This window comes from Ipomoea triloba, chromosome 12 (assembly GCF_003576645.1).
Source record: "Ipomoea triloba cultivar NCNSP0323 chromosome 12, ASM357664v1".
Taxonomy (NCBI): domain Eukaryota; kingdom Viridiplantae; phylum Streptophyta; class Magnoliopsida; order Solanales; family Convolvulaceae; genus Ipomoea; species Ipomoea triloba.
In genome coordinates, this window is record NC_044927.1 from 7,679,075 (window position 1) to 7,696,120 (window position 17,046).

Here is a 17,046-nt window from a genome sequence, read left to right on the forward strand (position 1 = left end):
TTTTTTTTTTTTTTTTTTTTTGTAGTTTAAATTTTATTTGTCAAGGTGTTATATTTATCTCTCTTGTGTAGTTCGTAAGTAATTAGTTATTACACAATAATGATATTTAGTCAATGCACGTTCTCAACTAGTAATTGCAATTTTTTCTCATCATCCAATAAAAAATGTAACGAAGTATTTGTTTATTTAAATTTTTATACGGTTTACACAAAATTAACTTGACTTTTTTCATATAGTTAAATCAAAATAATATCCTACTTGATGGATATATTATAAATGGAGCAAAATGACCCAGAAAGACGGAGCAAGGAGGACTCAAGCGGACTCGGGGCCCCAAGGTACGTAGAACCCCGTGCTCAACCCGGGTGGCTTAGGATGAGCCCATGCTTGGGCCTCGACCCCCCAGGTCCCAGGCCTCGGCTGGGGTGCTCGATGGAGGCCGAGAGGGTGCTCAGCTGGGGTGCCCGGGAGTGCTCGACTGGGATCCGGGGGGGTGCTTAGCCGAGGGGATGCTCGACCGGCGCGACCCAAGTTTGTTATAAGCAACTCCCCCTTTTTAGGAAGGCGGTTAAGTGGTTAGCTAGTATATAAGTTTAGTCATTTGTCCTGTTAAGACATCATGAAATCATGGTAATATCATTACACACCTCTTGTAATCATCCTACACTATTATCAATATAATTTGTCTCCGTGACTTAGCCCATTACTGTTTTGCTATCACATTATATGTTTTCATGTCCATTATTCTTGTTCTTTAATTATCGGGTTTATTAATTCAAACCCCTGAGTTAATTAAATCCATCACTACTAAATGCTTAACATGTAAGAACATACAAAGGTTAAAATCTTGTGTTTTTCAACTAGTTTCTGGTTAAAAATAAACTTCCCGTCCATTTTTGTATTCAAAATATTCTTCATCACTATTACTAACTATCAGTTAGAAGTGTTAAAAATTCTAATAACTTCTTCGGTGATAAAAAAGTTGGTTTATTAAATGTCGAACTTGTTCTCATAATTTATACCATAACTGGTAGGAAAGTGGTCGAAAGTTTGAATATTAGTAGTTGAAAATGAATATTTTAATACATGCATGCATACATACATACATACAAACATATATATATATATATATATATATATATATATATATATAAAAATTATATATATATATATATATATATATATATATATATATATATATATATATATATATATATATATATATATATATATATATATATATATATATATATATAATATGACATACATCCACACAGATGCACTATTTTTTTTATAGGTCGCCGCCTATGCGTTAGGCGCTAGTCTATCGCCCGACTAGCGCTCTGCGCCTACTGCAACCATGCTTTGAATAAGAGAAATTGTATCTATATGCACAAAAAAAAATAGTCATTCAAATCTAATAATTACATTTTAAGTACAAATTTAATGTTAAAGATGGGATAAAACATGATCAAATATGAACTCATCACAACTGACCTTGGGCTAGACTAGTTATCCCATTAGAAATTAATAGTACTTTAATTTTCACCACTTTCTAATGCGAGACCCACTCCACCTTGTCACTGACACTTAACATATGCCTCCAAGTTTTGGAACCCCATTCTAAAAGATCTTGACGACCGGGTGAACCCTACTATAATACTTTACTCTCATGATGAAGTCTCCTCATAGACTGGACTTAGCTCTGAAGTGCTACCATAGCTTATTACTAGCAACCCAAATGAGGGTTGCCAAGTTAGTAAAATCGACCTCAACCTCTATGCAAAGGAATGATAATACCCTCCATGATGCTTAGAGCATCCATAGCAATGCATCTTTGAGAGTTTTTGTCAGAAATAAGAACTCATGGTTGGTTTCTAAACTAGTGTGGGTGATAGTTTTTTCAAATATATTTCTCCTGCAAGAGCAAAGTTTTGGTGGGCTCCACAATCTGATAAAGGAAAGCATGAGGTCAACAAGAGAGAAGTATGTGGTTCACAAAAACCGCACGGATTTCAATTGCTGCCTTTTTGCTTCTTTTTGGTTTTTTTTTCTGATTTATGTGACAGATTAAATATCTTTTGCCTTTTTTTTTTCTTTTTTTTTCATTTTTTCTTTTTCTTCTCCTCTCTCCTAATCACACTTACAAAAACTCCTCAAAAAACAACCCATTGATAAGGATGCTCTTAATGTTACCACCTCTTACTATCTGGAAGAAGCGGGAATACACCATTCCAAATCCTTGAAAACATGTTTAGTCGCGTCATAAGTAGTAACCAAATGGATTACAATTGTCTACAATACACTCTTAATCAACCCTGCCTTACCACCAGAAGAAAGCAAGTACCTCTACACACTCAAGCATTTAGCCATGACTTTATCCACCGTGGATGAAAAGTGGCTAATGCATTTACAACCCACAAAATATGAACAACCCAAGTAAGTAAAAGGGAACTCCTTATGAACACAATGAGTATACTGATGAACATTGGCTACCATTCTAACAAAAGTATGAGGATACATACAAAATGCACTCTTATTCACACTCACAAGTTACCTTGAGATCTTCTTGTAGTTGTGGCCTACAGAACCTGCCACAATGGTCTCTGCTTCTTAGTGCTGAAGATCATAACATTGTCAGCATAAGCCAGATGATGAATGTGAGAAGCTTACCTAGGCTGCGAGAACCTACCAACAATATCCTGCTCATAAACCCTACCAAGGTAGTGAGGTACAAAGACAACACATCAACAACAATAGAGAAAAATCGGGTTACCTTAACAAACGGCTAGAGTGGGATGAAAAAAAAAATCCTCCCCCGCCCTTTAATAACCATAGAATACCAAATACTTGAGATGGCCTTAGACACCATATTCAACCAAATTTTAGAAAATTCCATCTTTCGCATAACTAAATTTAGGAAAAACCAAAGTACCGATTATAGGCTTTTGTCATATCCTATTATGCTAAGCTATGGAATTTGTCAAGCACACCAATTTGGCCATCGAGTCAAAGTTTAATAAAATCGAATCATGCATGAGATGTATTGGCAAAGAGTTAGTCACTTACAAAATTTTCAAATTCCAAGATGCCTCTTAAGGTGAGGAATGAGATAAATTTATAAGACCTCGATTACCCATTAGAAATCTTCCAATGGGACTTACGTTTCTTGCTTGGGAAGTGCAGGATTTGAAAAATTTAGTGGGAGGTACTATTTGATTATATAATTGGAAATCAAATAGTTTAATAAATAATCGTGTCTAATAATTAATGTTATTTTCTGCAGTTATTTTGAAATGACTTTAAATCTTTTGTCAAAAATACTCAAAGAAAACAAACTTATTGGACTAAATTTCACTGATTGGCTTCGAAATTTGAGAATCGTTCTAAATTTGGAGAAGATCGATTATGTTTTGATTTAAGATCCTCCACTGATTGGTATCATACTCTGCTTGGTGCAAAGAATAACTTTCATAAAATATGGTGGTCGAAATGCAATTTGTTTAAAACAATGCACCCAAAAAGAGAGAGAGAACTGAAATGGATACGACGTCGTACAAGTAAGTGACCATCTTCATCTCGCTTTATCCTGAATTCTGCTTGCTATCATCGTGAATCCCATATCTCTTCAAAGCAGATTCCGGTGAGTCTAATTACTTTACCATTTTCGCAAAAATCCCCCTGCATAAGATTTGTTCTGTGAACGATTTACGGATTTATGTTTTTAAGAATCTCACATAGCTAGCCTAGCAGCCATGGAAACAGCGTTGCTTAACTCATTCTTAAGCTTCCAGAGGCCCCTTCTTTCCATACCAACAGGTAAGGTTATCTGTTGTTTGAGACTCCAATAACTGCATTTCCTATTACTAGTCCAAGACTCAAACTTTCTTCCAACTCGGCTCTCCTTTTCCATCTAGAAAGTGTAATTCTTTAGAGGGTGCTAAGGGTTTGAATTATGATATTGATGAAATTGAAGGAGATGAATATGAAATTAGTGAAGTAAGCGGGGAGTGTGGGCATTTGCTTCTCTATATGAACCTGCCAATCCATTACTTGATGCTTTTGATGGTGTATGCCAACTTTGAGATTATTCTTGTTATTTAGGGAGTAGGATACCTGTCAAACATGTATCCAAGTGATTTTGCATTTTGTATTCTTAACTCTAATATACTTCTTGCATAGGAAAATCTTCAAGGGGGATTCGAGCAGCTAGACTACCTTTGAGGGATTCTCAAAGATCACATATACTTCTTGCATTGTAATTGTGTATTTTTTTTTCATTATTGTGATTGTTCTAAAATGCAATTATGACTAATGTAGAGAACGAACAAATAAGCACAAGAATGAAGTTGTGAAGTTTTGAAAAAGAAGATGAACAGCAGAAAACTAGAATGGAGATGATGACGGTTGAGGATAAATTTGAATATACAGGTATGCTTTTTCAAAACATTTTAATATGGTGTTAGGGGTTGTTCTTGCTAGCTTAGCAATGGCATGTTTATGACTTGTTATGTATGTCTATTTTGGTTGACTGGTTATGGTTAGCAAAAGCATTTTGTATGACTTGTTATAAATGGCTGTTTTGGTTATCTATGGACATATACATAATGCAGGAGTGAAATACATTCTGCATAAGCTGATAAGCTAATTTATAATTATCAAGTCTTAAAAAAATTTAAAAAAAAATAAAACAAATTTTTAAAAAATAAAATAAAAGAAAAATAATAAAACTCGAGTGCCCGAGGAGCGCCTAGCGAAAATTTCAACCATGGTCATAATACACAATCTGCCCTTAATAACATGGAAAGCAAAAAAGATGGATCAGAATACTCAACACAGAAACAACTTTCAACCTAAAAAACAGAACATTTCACTTGAAGTTCAAGTCTTCACAATCTGACCTTAACAACGAAAGTAGAAAAAGTCATAACAAAAGTGCAGTTCACATTCTGTCTCAAATGACAAAAGTTTTAAAGGTATTAACATAATAGTATTGCAGTTGCAGTTCACATTCCACATAATATGTCCTATCCTTAACACCATGGAAAGCAAAAAGTGAAATTTCCCTACATCATTCATACCAATTTACATGCATTATATTTATGCCAGAGTGTGGCTTGCTCAATTGGTTAGTTCTTTCAAACTACTGATGAATAATAATAATAATACAAGTTGTAGAAAAGGCACTATCACTCTCTGGGGGACTTTGTTACTATAAGTGAACCCAGGTAGCTAATCTTTGTTTGCAGGCTTGATTTCAGGAGCTTTGCCAGGTTTTGACATGGAAGATTCCTCACCATTCCCATTCCCAACTTCTGGCATCTCAACTGCCATATGATGAGTTGATGATTCTCTGGTGCCTGCAACTTGGCTAGGGCCATATGCAGCTCTTCTTCTTGCCTTCTTAGCCCACCCAGCAAGGCTCTCTTGTATATGCTCTTGGAATATAGCTTTCTTGAATGAACTTCCCATCTTCAATCAATCACAAACCAAATCTAGTGTCAGTCACTCACTCGGTGAGTCAAGATGTCTAAAACAGACAAAGCTCTAGTTAGAGCAACCTCATCAATAGATTTTTAGGGGTTTTTCCGTAACAAGAAATTTGGGAAGACTGGAAGTTAAATTGTTTTGTGGGTCCGAATAATTGAGAAAATCGCCTGCAGGTGTGCCCCTATGCACACGCCAGCTAGGCGCATAAATAACAATTATTTATTTTACTTTTTGTCGTTAACTTTTTTTTTTTTTTTTTTTTTTTTTTCGGGTCTTTCGTCTTCCCTCTTTTTTCTACATGTACCTGACAAAAATCTACCCAAACATAAAAAAATTGAGGTTGCTGTTAGTACTACAAACTTTACCTGAGTAACAATTGCATAAAGAGGCAGAGTGCTGTAACTGCAGAGAAACTGTACAAACACCCTACACAAGTAAGCATGCCAATGGTCTTTATTAGTTTCACTTACTAATTTCAAGCCAAACTTTATTGTTAGTACTTGTTTATCTTTGATACTATAAATCTCAGTACTGCAATTGGAGTATAATATAAAATTGCAACACTAAGGTTATGTACAATATAAACTTAACAAGTTAATTTCAACTTTGGTACTTTTTTTTTTTTTTTTAATCTATGACTTCAAAATCGATCAAAATGTACATAATTTCCGTAATAATACTAATTTTAGTCTTTTGAAAGTACATGACTTATTGATTTTTCCCGTTGGGCAAAACGAAACTACCTCCTTGGGTGAGTGGGTTCTCATATTTCTAATATTTCTATTCTATTCTTTTCCTATTTGTTTCATTCTATAATCATTTTTCTTATCATGTTAGACGCTTTTTTTTTTTTTTTTTTATTTTACCGCCTAAATTGGAAATACTTTCTACTACTTGGTAACAAATATACTTTAACTATTTAACCTTTTTATTTAGTGGTCATTTTAACTAGGTAACATCATGAAAAATATATTATGGGGTGAAAAAGGTCGTAGAGAAATAAGTATTTTTCTTTTTCTATTTTAATTCTGTGAATCAAATTAAACTAAGTAACGTCTAAAACACTTATAATTTATGATGGATGGAGTGGTTTAACTAGCTACTTAAGTAGCACATGTGACTAGAGTAGGGTAAATGCATTATATATATATACACTATATATAGCCTATAGGGTTAGGTAACAAGGTTAACTTACCCTATGACTAGTCTGGGGATGATGTAGCGGACTTGCCCCATGATGCACGAGTTAAAACCGTATTGAACCTATATATAAATTAAAAAAAAAAATTGTAATTAGTGTAGCACTAGCAGTATACGTATAAATTAAAATTCAGTCATTATACAATCATACTATTAAATAATGTATATTCAGTACATAAATGATGTATTTTTAATATATTAAAAATTTATATTATATTTAGAGAAAATATATTATTTTGTATGATGTAAATTCAGTACACGAATTATGAATTTTTAGTATATTAAAAATGTACTTTTTATTATTGTCCACTCAGTATTGTATGGACGATGGTCCATAATAATTTTGCCAATAAAATTAATTATATAGAGGGTAAGCTAAGCGAAGATGAAGTTTGAGTATAATTTGATAGATATTTTGTTTGGAGAGTGTTATATATGGATGTGTGCTTACCCAAATCCAGAAGAAAAATGCAATCTCAAAGGAATTTTGGAATAGGATTATATGAATGAGAATGAGTACTAGGCGTGGTCTATGAAACCAGAAGTGATCATCTGAAGGGTTAACGATGAGGTCTCCCCCTTCAAGGGCCACGTGCTTTGAAGCAACCTCTTCTGCCAGTTGAGTTATCACGTGCTCTAGTTTAGTCCCCACAGCCACCAAAAGCTGTATATATATATATATATATGTACATTTTATTTTTAGGCACATATATATATGTGATTTAATTATGTATTATATATAAAAATGATTGTACTTACAACTAAAGGAATGAATGCTATCCAGAAATACGCATGCCAGCCTGCATGGTGAACAAGAATTGGAAACACAGATAATGATTCATTAGTATGCATGCATGGTACAACCTAACGTAACGTGAGTTAAACTCAGATGAAATTAATGTATACTAAGAATGAAATGACAAACAGCATATATATATGTATACGCATTTACCATGAACATTCAGAAGCAGGAAAGCAACGACGAACACCCAAAGGTACCAACTGCATATATGCCGCAGTAAACAATAATGTAAAAACTTGATTAGCATCGGATTTAGATCGAGTAGTTATCCCTCAAATGCTCTCTTTTTATTTTTGGGATGACGAGAGAAACTCGCAACTACTACCTAAAGTGTGTACTGGGTCTAGACTCTTGTGACCCTAACCGACAAATAATCACAAGAAAATAAATCAGTTTAAGTTACTCATAGTTAACCAGCTCAAACTAAGAAGTCACTGAAATTCAAACTCGTAACCTTATGGTTATAATAAGTTTATATCTTTAGTCAGCTTGGTTAGGATTTTCCTCAACTCTGTTTCCTGTTTCTTTCTGGGTTTTTGCATATATATATATATATATATATATATATATATATATATATATATATATATATATATATATATATATAGTGTACCTTATTCCTACAACTCTCTTGAAATCAGCTTCAAGGGCACGTATCATGTACTCATAAAAATTGAACTTCCGGTTCCCCCTACAATGAGTCTGCAGAAAGCAGAAAATGAAAGTAATTAACATACATTTGCTCCAAACAGTACAGTAGGTGGGCCAGGCCACCAAACGCGCGCATTAATTAATTAATATAAGAAAAGAAAAATCAACAGAATAATTACCATAATGAAGCCAAGCCTTAGTGTTGTATAATCCGATCTTGTCACAGATGCAAAAAATTGTTTGAAAAAGGATTGCTGAGAATTAATACGATGTAAACAAAAATATCAATTGGTAGATAAACTTACATATATAAAACAACAGCAACAACAACAACAATAATAATAATAATAATAGATTATTTCATGTGTAAATTCTTGATTTTATCTAATTAATCTTTTAGTTGATATGAACCACATGTTTCCTATAATCAACCCCATACTAAAATTGTGGTCCAAATCTCTAAGTTTTTAGTTGAGATGGAGTACATGGTTCATCAATTATCAAAACTAAACACATGAGCATATATGTATTCATTAATTAGTGACTTACAAACCAGCTCAACAATGTGGTGCGTTTGCCAAACCCTAGAAATCGAGCCTTGACAAAATCATGCTCGCGGACATGCACAACATTGGGTGTTGCAGGAGCTGCATGCAGATACAAAATTAGTTTCAGAATGAAAAAGAGTTGGAAGAAGAAGAAGAAGAAGATGAAGATTATTAGTATGTGTACCTTCGTCTGGATTAGACTCTTGTTTCTGAATAGAGTCTTCCCAAGCTTTCCACTGCCGTATCTACAGCAAGCAGATGGCATATATATATATGGGTGTAAAGGTAGAAAGAAATGCATATATAAATTATTAAAGCAAAATGAGATAGATGAAGCAGCATTGAAATGAAATGGATCGGAAGGTGCAGTTACCTTCAAACGCCCAAATATCATTGTGAAAGCAGAGAAAATGACGTGGGAAACAGCCAACACAAATATAAATGTATGAAGATGATGCAGTGCTTCAATAGATAGCAAAGGTACTTTCCCCTGAAAAACAAAGGAAAATTAAAGTGTTAGAATTCTAATCTCAAGAGCATCCCCAATAAAATGATTTGTTGTGCTTTTCATGCACATAGCTAGGTTATTTTTTGTAGAGTGCATGTGCCAATGAGAGAGAAAGAGGAGAGGAAAATGTCAATTTGTCTAAAGATATCCCTCTAAAATCTCTAACCTCATACGTGTAAGGGACGATGTACTGAACTATCAAACCAATCATATTGGGATTACCTAAAAAACCAAAACACTCACCTGGTGAGTGTGCACCCCACTCTCTCAGTGGGCGTGTTAACCACCTATTTTCCTCTTCTTCTTTTTTTTGAAAATTCATTTTTCTTGTTATTTTGTTTTCTCTACTTCTCTTTTATTTGGCATCTAAAATTTTGTGCAAAAACTAAATTATTGAGGATGCTTGTGATGACATTCGTTATCAGAGTGGTCATAGGTTAGAACTAGGTAGCTAAAAATGTTTAACAAAGTATAAAACATATATTACCTTGGCTGGACAGTACTCTGCATTTTTGGATTCAGAGAGAAGGCGGCGCGTTGCTCCGGCGGGAGGAAGAAATGAAGAGACGACAGTGAGGGCCGTCTGGAAGTGCGAAGTGGACGCCGGCGGCCCCTCGGCGTGATCGTCATCGCTCTTTGTGCAGGGAAGCCAGATATCCGCCTTGTGCTTGGAGATGCAAATTTTGAGAATTCTGTCCTGGAACACAGCCAGGAGCAGAGAAATAAACCCCAACAGCATCAACTCTGCAAATTTTACGTGTATCCAATTCAATCCAATAGATTCAACTTCAATTCTATCCACATAAACAACTCACAAACCTTCTTTAATTTTCTGTAAGGCTGAAAACAGAGGCTTCTGTTTTTTCTTCAGCAAAAACTGTATAGCATTCCGGCCAAGAGACACACAATTCAATCATTCAAGCATCAGTAGAATTAACAAACCTAGAAATTAAATTGGGAAATTTCCGATATAATAATAAGCTGCGCTGCTCATCTGATCTGATGGCATACATATAACATATAATAATATAATATATATACCTTGCCAAGATAATGAAGAATTCTTTCAAGAGCAAGAGAGATGGCAACGATGACGGTGCAGACGAGAGCAACAACCCAGGTGGGCGTCTGCTCCAAGGTAGTTCCTTCTTCTCCCCCTCCGGCCATATATGACGTTGTTTCTTTTAGTTATATTTGTCAGTTTCAAATAGCGCGGTTGCAGCTAGCTAGCTACCATATATATGAATTTTTGGCCGGTCGTCGGATCCATTAACAAAGCTCATGGTCAATAACTCATATAATATATATATTCACACGTACTCTTCATCGTATACGTAATGCATACGTATTTTGTATGAACATAATTTGATCAACCTACCTAACTTGTGTGTACATATATACATACACATTAGCCACTATATATATATATATATATAGGGTAGGGTTACAGTGAGACCATATGCTTAGGTAAGATCGTAAGATCAGTGCATCCATGTAATACTTTTAATAGTCTAGATTGATTGACACACACACTTTGTTCGTACACATTTAATAGTTCGTACACACTTCAACTTGGAATCTTAATCAATCTAGACCATTAAAAAATTTTGAGATCAAATCTTGTACATCAATCACTGATCGCACACATTTAATCACCGTCTGCACACACTTAATCACCATTCGCATACATTTTATTACCGTTCGCACACACTTCAACTTAGCATCTTAAATCAATCTAGACCATTAAATTATTAAATTGATGCACAAGATCTGATCTCACGATCTTACCTAAACAAGTGATCTCATATGATCCTAACTATATATATATATATATATATATATATATATATATATATATATATATATATTTATTTATTTATTTATTTATAGAGAGAGGCTAATAGAAGTATTTGTTTTTTTTAATACTACATTCTAACATACACATGGTATCTGCTCAACATGATAATGTCAACATCCTTGATTGATATGAGATTCAGACCCGAGACATAACAGAAATACTTCTTCAAAAATCAAATATATAACATCATAGCCTAAATCATAAATAAATGTCATTTGCTCCCAAAAGGAGTGTCCGAGTGAGTGAAACATATATGATTCTTGTATAAAAAAGTTATAAGTTTGATTCTTGTCAAATGTCAATATTTGTCAACACCTTTTTGGTATAGCATGTTGCACAAAGTTTTCATAGTGTGACAATTTACCTCTCATGTATATTTTATCAGTTATTATACAAGAGCATAGTTTATTCAATACACAAATTTAAATATTAACTGCGAATTTCACTCTTCACTCCACTACAAATTTCTTAAACTTTACAAATATTCTCATAATAAAAATCAAATAGTATATATACCCAACTTTAAACCAGTTCCGATTATATATGATCTTCCTCCCAAAATTTTCTTCTATTTTTATTTTTTTTAATACATGTATATTGAATCTCCCTCTTTTTAGTAAGCTTCTAGATAACTAAAGTAGAAGAGTATGAAGCTGCCTTAGTTTCCCTAAACAATCAATTTTGTTTCTTAGACTTCGAAACAATATGGAAAAAAGCTAAGACAATATTTTGCTCTTTATCTTTATAATAAGATTATTATAAGGTTTACTTGCCTCTTAATTTCCATGGAAATTTTAAGATTCCAAGTTATTTTCTTCATCTCAAAATAGTTGTCCTTTTATACACAAAATTCAAAGATAATAATGGATGAAAAATAGATAATTTTTACTAAAAAGTGTTAACTCATCAAATGAAAGATATTTAAGTCACTTAAATATGTAGTTAAGGGTTTGAACTCATATATCAACATCCTCATAGCTAAGTTCGTCGCACAAAATTTTCTTAGTGTGGTTTATCTCTCCTATGATTTTCAGGCTATTATATAGGAATATGTTTACCCAATAGACACTATCAGTTAGTGACTGCGAATTTCCCTGAAGTTTGAACACATATAACCATATTGTTTCGGTGCAGATATCAATGTGTTATGCTACACGAAATATCTTAAGAGGATCGGAAGTGTTTTAATTTTTAAATATATTTCCCTCTTAACAATTTAGGAAAGTTTTAAAAACATTTTGGGACTATTTTTTTTATTTTATTTTGAGGACTATTGACTCTATTACAATGCAACTTCCACTGAGGCTTGAAGCCACAGGCCACAACCTTCCATACGAGAGTATAACTTGGTCTCACTAGATTATATGGTCCTGACATTTTAAGACTATTTTTATAATTAAAATCGCTTGAAAGCTCATTTCCTAAAAGGAAATTCATTTTAGGAGTTAACTGAAATATATTGTAAGATCTAATTGAAACACTCATTCCCGAAGTGAATATTTATTTCTAAATTGTAATTTCTCGTGTCTCGATTCACGTTTTTAATATCTAACTATCTGTGATACAAACATACAGTTAAGGATTAAATGGTAAATATAGGATTAGTTTATTCAAATTTACTCTATTATCATCCCACATTTGTTGTATTAATTTGCTAGCTAGCTGCATAGTTATATTAAAATAAAATATATCTACTTGAAAGAAATTCTTGTAGTGGCTAGGGATTTCAATTTCCCTTAGGAGTTAAGAAAGTGTTGTTATGATACAATTTGTTGACAAATTCGGAGTAGCATATGTATGCTGATTATCGTGACTTGGTGCGAGAAGGGTGAGATTTGGACTTTGCGCTTGAAGAAGTCTTTTAGTCCAACAATAAATAAATAAGAGTTAATATTCTTTTTTGGTCCTCTGACTATTAGGTAATACATGATTTAGTCCCAAACTATTAAAAGTATCCAATTTAGTCCTTTAACTTTTAAAATAACATACAATTAAGTCCTCTTTTACAATTGTCATCTATCCATCGTCATTTTGAGGGAAAATAAGTCATTTTATTTTCCTACAGGCTATGCCATGCTACGCAATGATGGTTTTTTTGTTGCCTGTCGGATTGTGTAGAGATATCGAAGCTGCTTTTAACAGATTTTGGTGGACGGGATCTTTAGGAGATGGTAAGGGTATAAGATGGAGGTCGTGGACGGGGTTGAGTGTTCCGAAGGAGAAAGGAGGAATGGGCTTTCAACGTTTGCGGGAAATGAACTTAGCTCTGTTGGGCAAACAAGCGTGGCGTCTGGTCTCGAGGCCTGATTCTCTTGTGGCTCGGGTCTATAAAAGTAGGTATTATCCTCGTTGTTCTTTCTTTGATGCTACTGCAGGTAGCAACCCGTCATTTATATGGAGAGGTCTGCTTGAGGTTCAGAATGTTATTCGTTCAGGATGTCGTAGGAGTATTGGTGATGGGAACAGTACCATCATAGGGGTCGATCCATGGCTCCCAACAGATGGGGATCCTTTTGTCAGCTCAGTAGTGCCTGAGTCTGTACGAAATGCTCCTGTCTCAACGCTCTTTAATAGTTAGGGATCAAACTGGATCGTGAATCTGGTAAAGGACGTGTTTAATGATAGTGAATCTTCTATTATTCTTAATATTCCCGTGAGTCTGAGTAAACCGCCAGATGCATGGACGTGGTTTTGGGAATCAAAAGGCAATTACTCAGTAAAGTCCTGTTATAGAATGTTGATTGGCGAGGTTCACGATAATTATGACTGGCACAAGATTTGGAGTCTCCATATTCCCCCTAAGGTTAAAGTTTTTTGCTGGCAATTAGCTTCGTCATATCTGCCAACTCGTGATGCATTGTTAACCAAACACATTCCATGTTCGCAGGTCTGTCATATGTGTGGGGTAGTGGACGAATCTGCTTACCATATATTTGTTGATTGCCCAGTGGCTCGCAGCATGTGGATGGGGCTTGGGGTGCCGACAATAATTCATGAATATGGTAATTCTACAGCTTGGTTTTTTGCTATGCTTGCTGCTCTTTATACTGATTTAATAAGTCAGTGTGTGATGTTGTGTTGGGGTATTTGGGGCAGTCGAAATGAGAGTGTCTGGAATGGTAAAGCTTTTGTGCGTGCTGTTGTTGTGGAGTCAGATTGTCATTCCTTGATAATTGGAAGGCTGCATGCGAATCCGAGAGGATCAACCCTGCAAGCCGTGGTCTTGAGCAGAAATGGAAGAGGCCACAAGCTGGTAGAATTAAATTGAATACAGATATTGCCATTGATGAAGCGAATAATATTCTAAGGCTAGGATGGGTCCTTCGCGACGATGGAGGTCGGTTCCTAGCTTGTAAAGGGGAGCCACGTCCGGGCAATTATGAAGTAAAGGTGGCGGAGACAATTTGTATTCGAGAGGCACTCAGCTGGTTAAAAGGAACAGGGATGGGAGATGTCGATGTCGNTTTTATTATTGACGATGTGAAAGAGGTAGCATTCACGATTAGTGATGTTGACTTCTATTTTGCTAAGCGATCTGCGAATCGGGTTGCCCATGTTGTTGCTAGGGAGGTCGTTTCTGAGTCAGGTTGCGGGGAATGGTTTGATTGTCTACCCCCTTTTCTTGTTGATTGTCTTTCTGTTGATTTAATGAATTAATTTGTTTCCTTAAAAAAAAAGTCATTTTATTTGCTCCAAAACTATTTCTTCCTTTGGTCTCTGTCGCGACCCTAGAAATTGACTTATCTCTCACTTATACACAAATTATCTGTCCTAGGGTTCACATAAAATCTCACTAAGATATTGTCTGTATGAAAATGGTAGAAATCAAAGCATAAACTTGAATTCGACTCAAAATGGCACAAAGATTAGCTAGGGTTGGCCGATTTTGCTTCAAGAATGGGCTATAACAAAAGGCTTGGAAACGATGAAATCCCTAGTTATGATATGTGACTCTTGACCTTGCTTTTTCATTGTTCCACCTTTTTTTGGGCCAAAGTCAATCGCTTACTTTCCAACCACGTAAATTCTTTGTTTAATACCTTGAAATGCTGCTATATAAACACCGCCATGTACCTTTGTTGTGAGCCGCATCTTCGGTTGACTTTTTTCGTGCACCATGTTCTGGGCCGTTGGATGATGAAACATCAAGGGCGTGCACATGTACGGTTCTTAGGTTCACACAAGAAGGTAGGTTCTTACCTAAACATAAGCACACATACACACACACACACACACACGTAGTGCACTATAGGCAAACACAATGTACACACATTGTGCACCGCATCTTCGGTTGACTTTATCCGTGCACCATGTTCTAGGCCGTTGGATGATGCAACATCAAGGGTGTGCACATGTACGGTTCTCAGGTTCATACAATAAGGTAGGTTCTCACCTGCACAGTACATAAGCATATAAAGCATATTATATATATATATATATATATATATGTATATATGAGAACAAGTCCTTAAGAGAAAATTAAGAGCTAATCACAACCTTACATCTGAAAAAATTGGACGCACCAAATCAGATTTAAAAAATAGCATTTTCGTAATTATCATCAACTTTACTATGCAAACATGAACACTAAAATATGTAATTTTTAGACTTTTCCAGGTTTGAACATTTAGTATTAACGTTTTGCACTTTTATTGTTAACATTTTGCATATTTTGTATTAAAAGTTTGCACTTGCAAAAATGCGAAAGTGCATTGCAATTAAGGTTTCGATTTTAGAGTTTATAACTATTTTTTTTTTGGTTTAAATTTTATTTGGTTTAGTGGTTCACTTTTTACTGCTTAATGTCTAACATTTACGATTTAGATTTAAAATTTAAATTTTTCTTTGATTTTATAGAATTTACCATGTTCCACATTTACGATTTAGATTTAAAATTTAAATTTTTCTTTGATTTTATAGAATTTACCATGTTGCATATTTTTTTTTAAGTTAGCCATTGAACTATTTGTGTATTAGCAATTAAGTCATCGAACTTGAATAAGCTCCAAATAAGCCACTGAACTTAGGAAAACTTAACAATTAAGCCATCGAATTCCAATAAGCTCCAAATAAGCCACTGAACTCAGGAAAACTAAACAATTAAGCCACTAAATCGAAAAAAAAAATTAACAATTAACATTTTTAACAAGTCATTTGTCTATTCCGGTCACCGGCGACGATTTTTCCATTGACCGGAGAAAACTTATGGCGGCGATGGCCGCAGAAAAAGTCGTCGCCGGTGGTCGGAATAGGCAAATGACCTATAAAAAATGTTAATTGTTATTTTTTTTCGATTTAGTGACTTAATTGCATTGTTTTTTTTTTCGATTTAGTGACTTAATTGCATTGTTTTTCTGAGTTCAGTGGCTTATTTGGAGCTTATTTGAGTTCGATGACTTAATTGCTAATTCCCAAATAGTTCGATGGCTTATTTGTACATTTTCCCTATTTTTTTAGTACTACTAAAAAAGTTAAAATGCAATATCTGTTCATGAGTTAATATCGTCTTTACTGAGACTCGAACCCACCCCTTCCATATGGGAGTGCAACCGGGTGCCACTAGACTACAAGGTCATGGCCCATGTTTGCATATTTAAGTATTAAAGTTTGCACAGTGGAGTTGATGATAATTACAAAAAATGCACCCCATCTTTTTTTCAAATCAGATCAGATCCGTCAAATTTTTATAGATGTAAATCTGAGACAATTGGTTCTTATTTCTCTCCTATGATGGCGTTCTATTTTTTTTAGTACTACTGACTTTATTACATTGTAGTATCTGTTCATTTATGCTTTCTCGACCTGTTGAAGCACAAAGAGTAAATTACGCCTCTACTGCTCGATCTCATGAGTCATGAGATTCCATATAAGAGAGTTACTACGTGTCATATATATATATATATATATATATATATATATATATATATATATATATATATATATATATATATATATATATATATATATATATAAAAAAAAGAGTGTGTGT

At 34.4% G+C, this 17,046-nt stretch overlaps 1 protein-coding gene and 1 long non-coding RNA gene across 3 annotated transcripts; one reads left to right on the plus strand and one right to left on the minus strand.

Annotated features, from left to right (window-relative positions):
• The first annotated feature begins 3,582 nt into the window (after nucleotides 1–3,582).
• Nucleotides 3,583–5,717, plus strand: LOC115998020. 2 transcript variants are annotated; one of them, XR_004093820.1, is made up of 3 exons: nucleotides 3,583–3,819; nucleotides 4,183–4,431; nucleotides 5,250–5,717. It is a non-coding gene; the product is annotated as an uncharacterized LOC115998020 (long non-coding RNA). The 2 variants fall into 2 exon arrangements; XR_004093821.1 differs by having other exon boundaries at nucleotides 3,587–3,819; nucleotides 4,321–4,431.
• LOC115997989 (MLO-like protein 1) lies at nucleotides 4,928–10,447 on the minus strand. The gene is made up of 14 exons (XM_031237433.1): nucleotides 10,241–10,447; nucleotides 10,019–10,076; nucleotides 9,687–9,943; nucleotides 9,065–9,181; nucleotides 8,876–8,936; nucleotides 8,693–8,790; nucleotides 8,323–8,397; nucleotides 8,106–8,194; nucleotides 7,643–7,692; nucleotides 7,450–7,490; nucleotides 7,142–7,354; nucleotides 6,686–6,753; nucleotides 5,856–5,916; nucleotides 4,928–5,472 (listed from the first exon to the last, which is right to left on the minus strand). Exons 1-14 carry the CDS (start codon nucleotides 10,364–10,366, stop codon nucleotides 5,233–5,235), a joined length of 1,554 nt encoding a protein of 517 aa, XP_031093293.1. The 5' UTR covers nucleotides 10,367–10,447; the 3' UTR covers nucleotides 4,928–5,232.
• Nucleotides 10,448–17,046: the final 6,599 nt, after the last annotated feature.

Coding starts and splice junctions, on each gene's coding strand:
- LOC115997989 (XM_031237433.1), bottom strand. CDS start 10,366: ATGGCCGGAGGGGGAGAAGAAGGAACTACCTTGGAGCAGACGCCCACC. Junction 7,355..7,449: donor TAGCATTCATTCCTTTAGTT/GTAAGTACAATC, acceptor ATATATATACAG/CTTTTGGTGGCTGTGGGGAC. Junction 5,917..6,685: donor ATCCCCAGACTAGTCATAGG/GTAAGTTAACCT, acceptor TTACTTGTGTAG/GGTGTTTGTACAGTTTCTCT.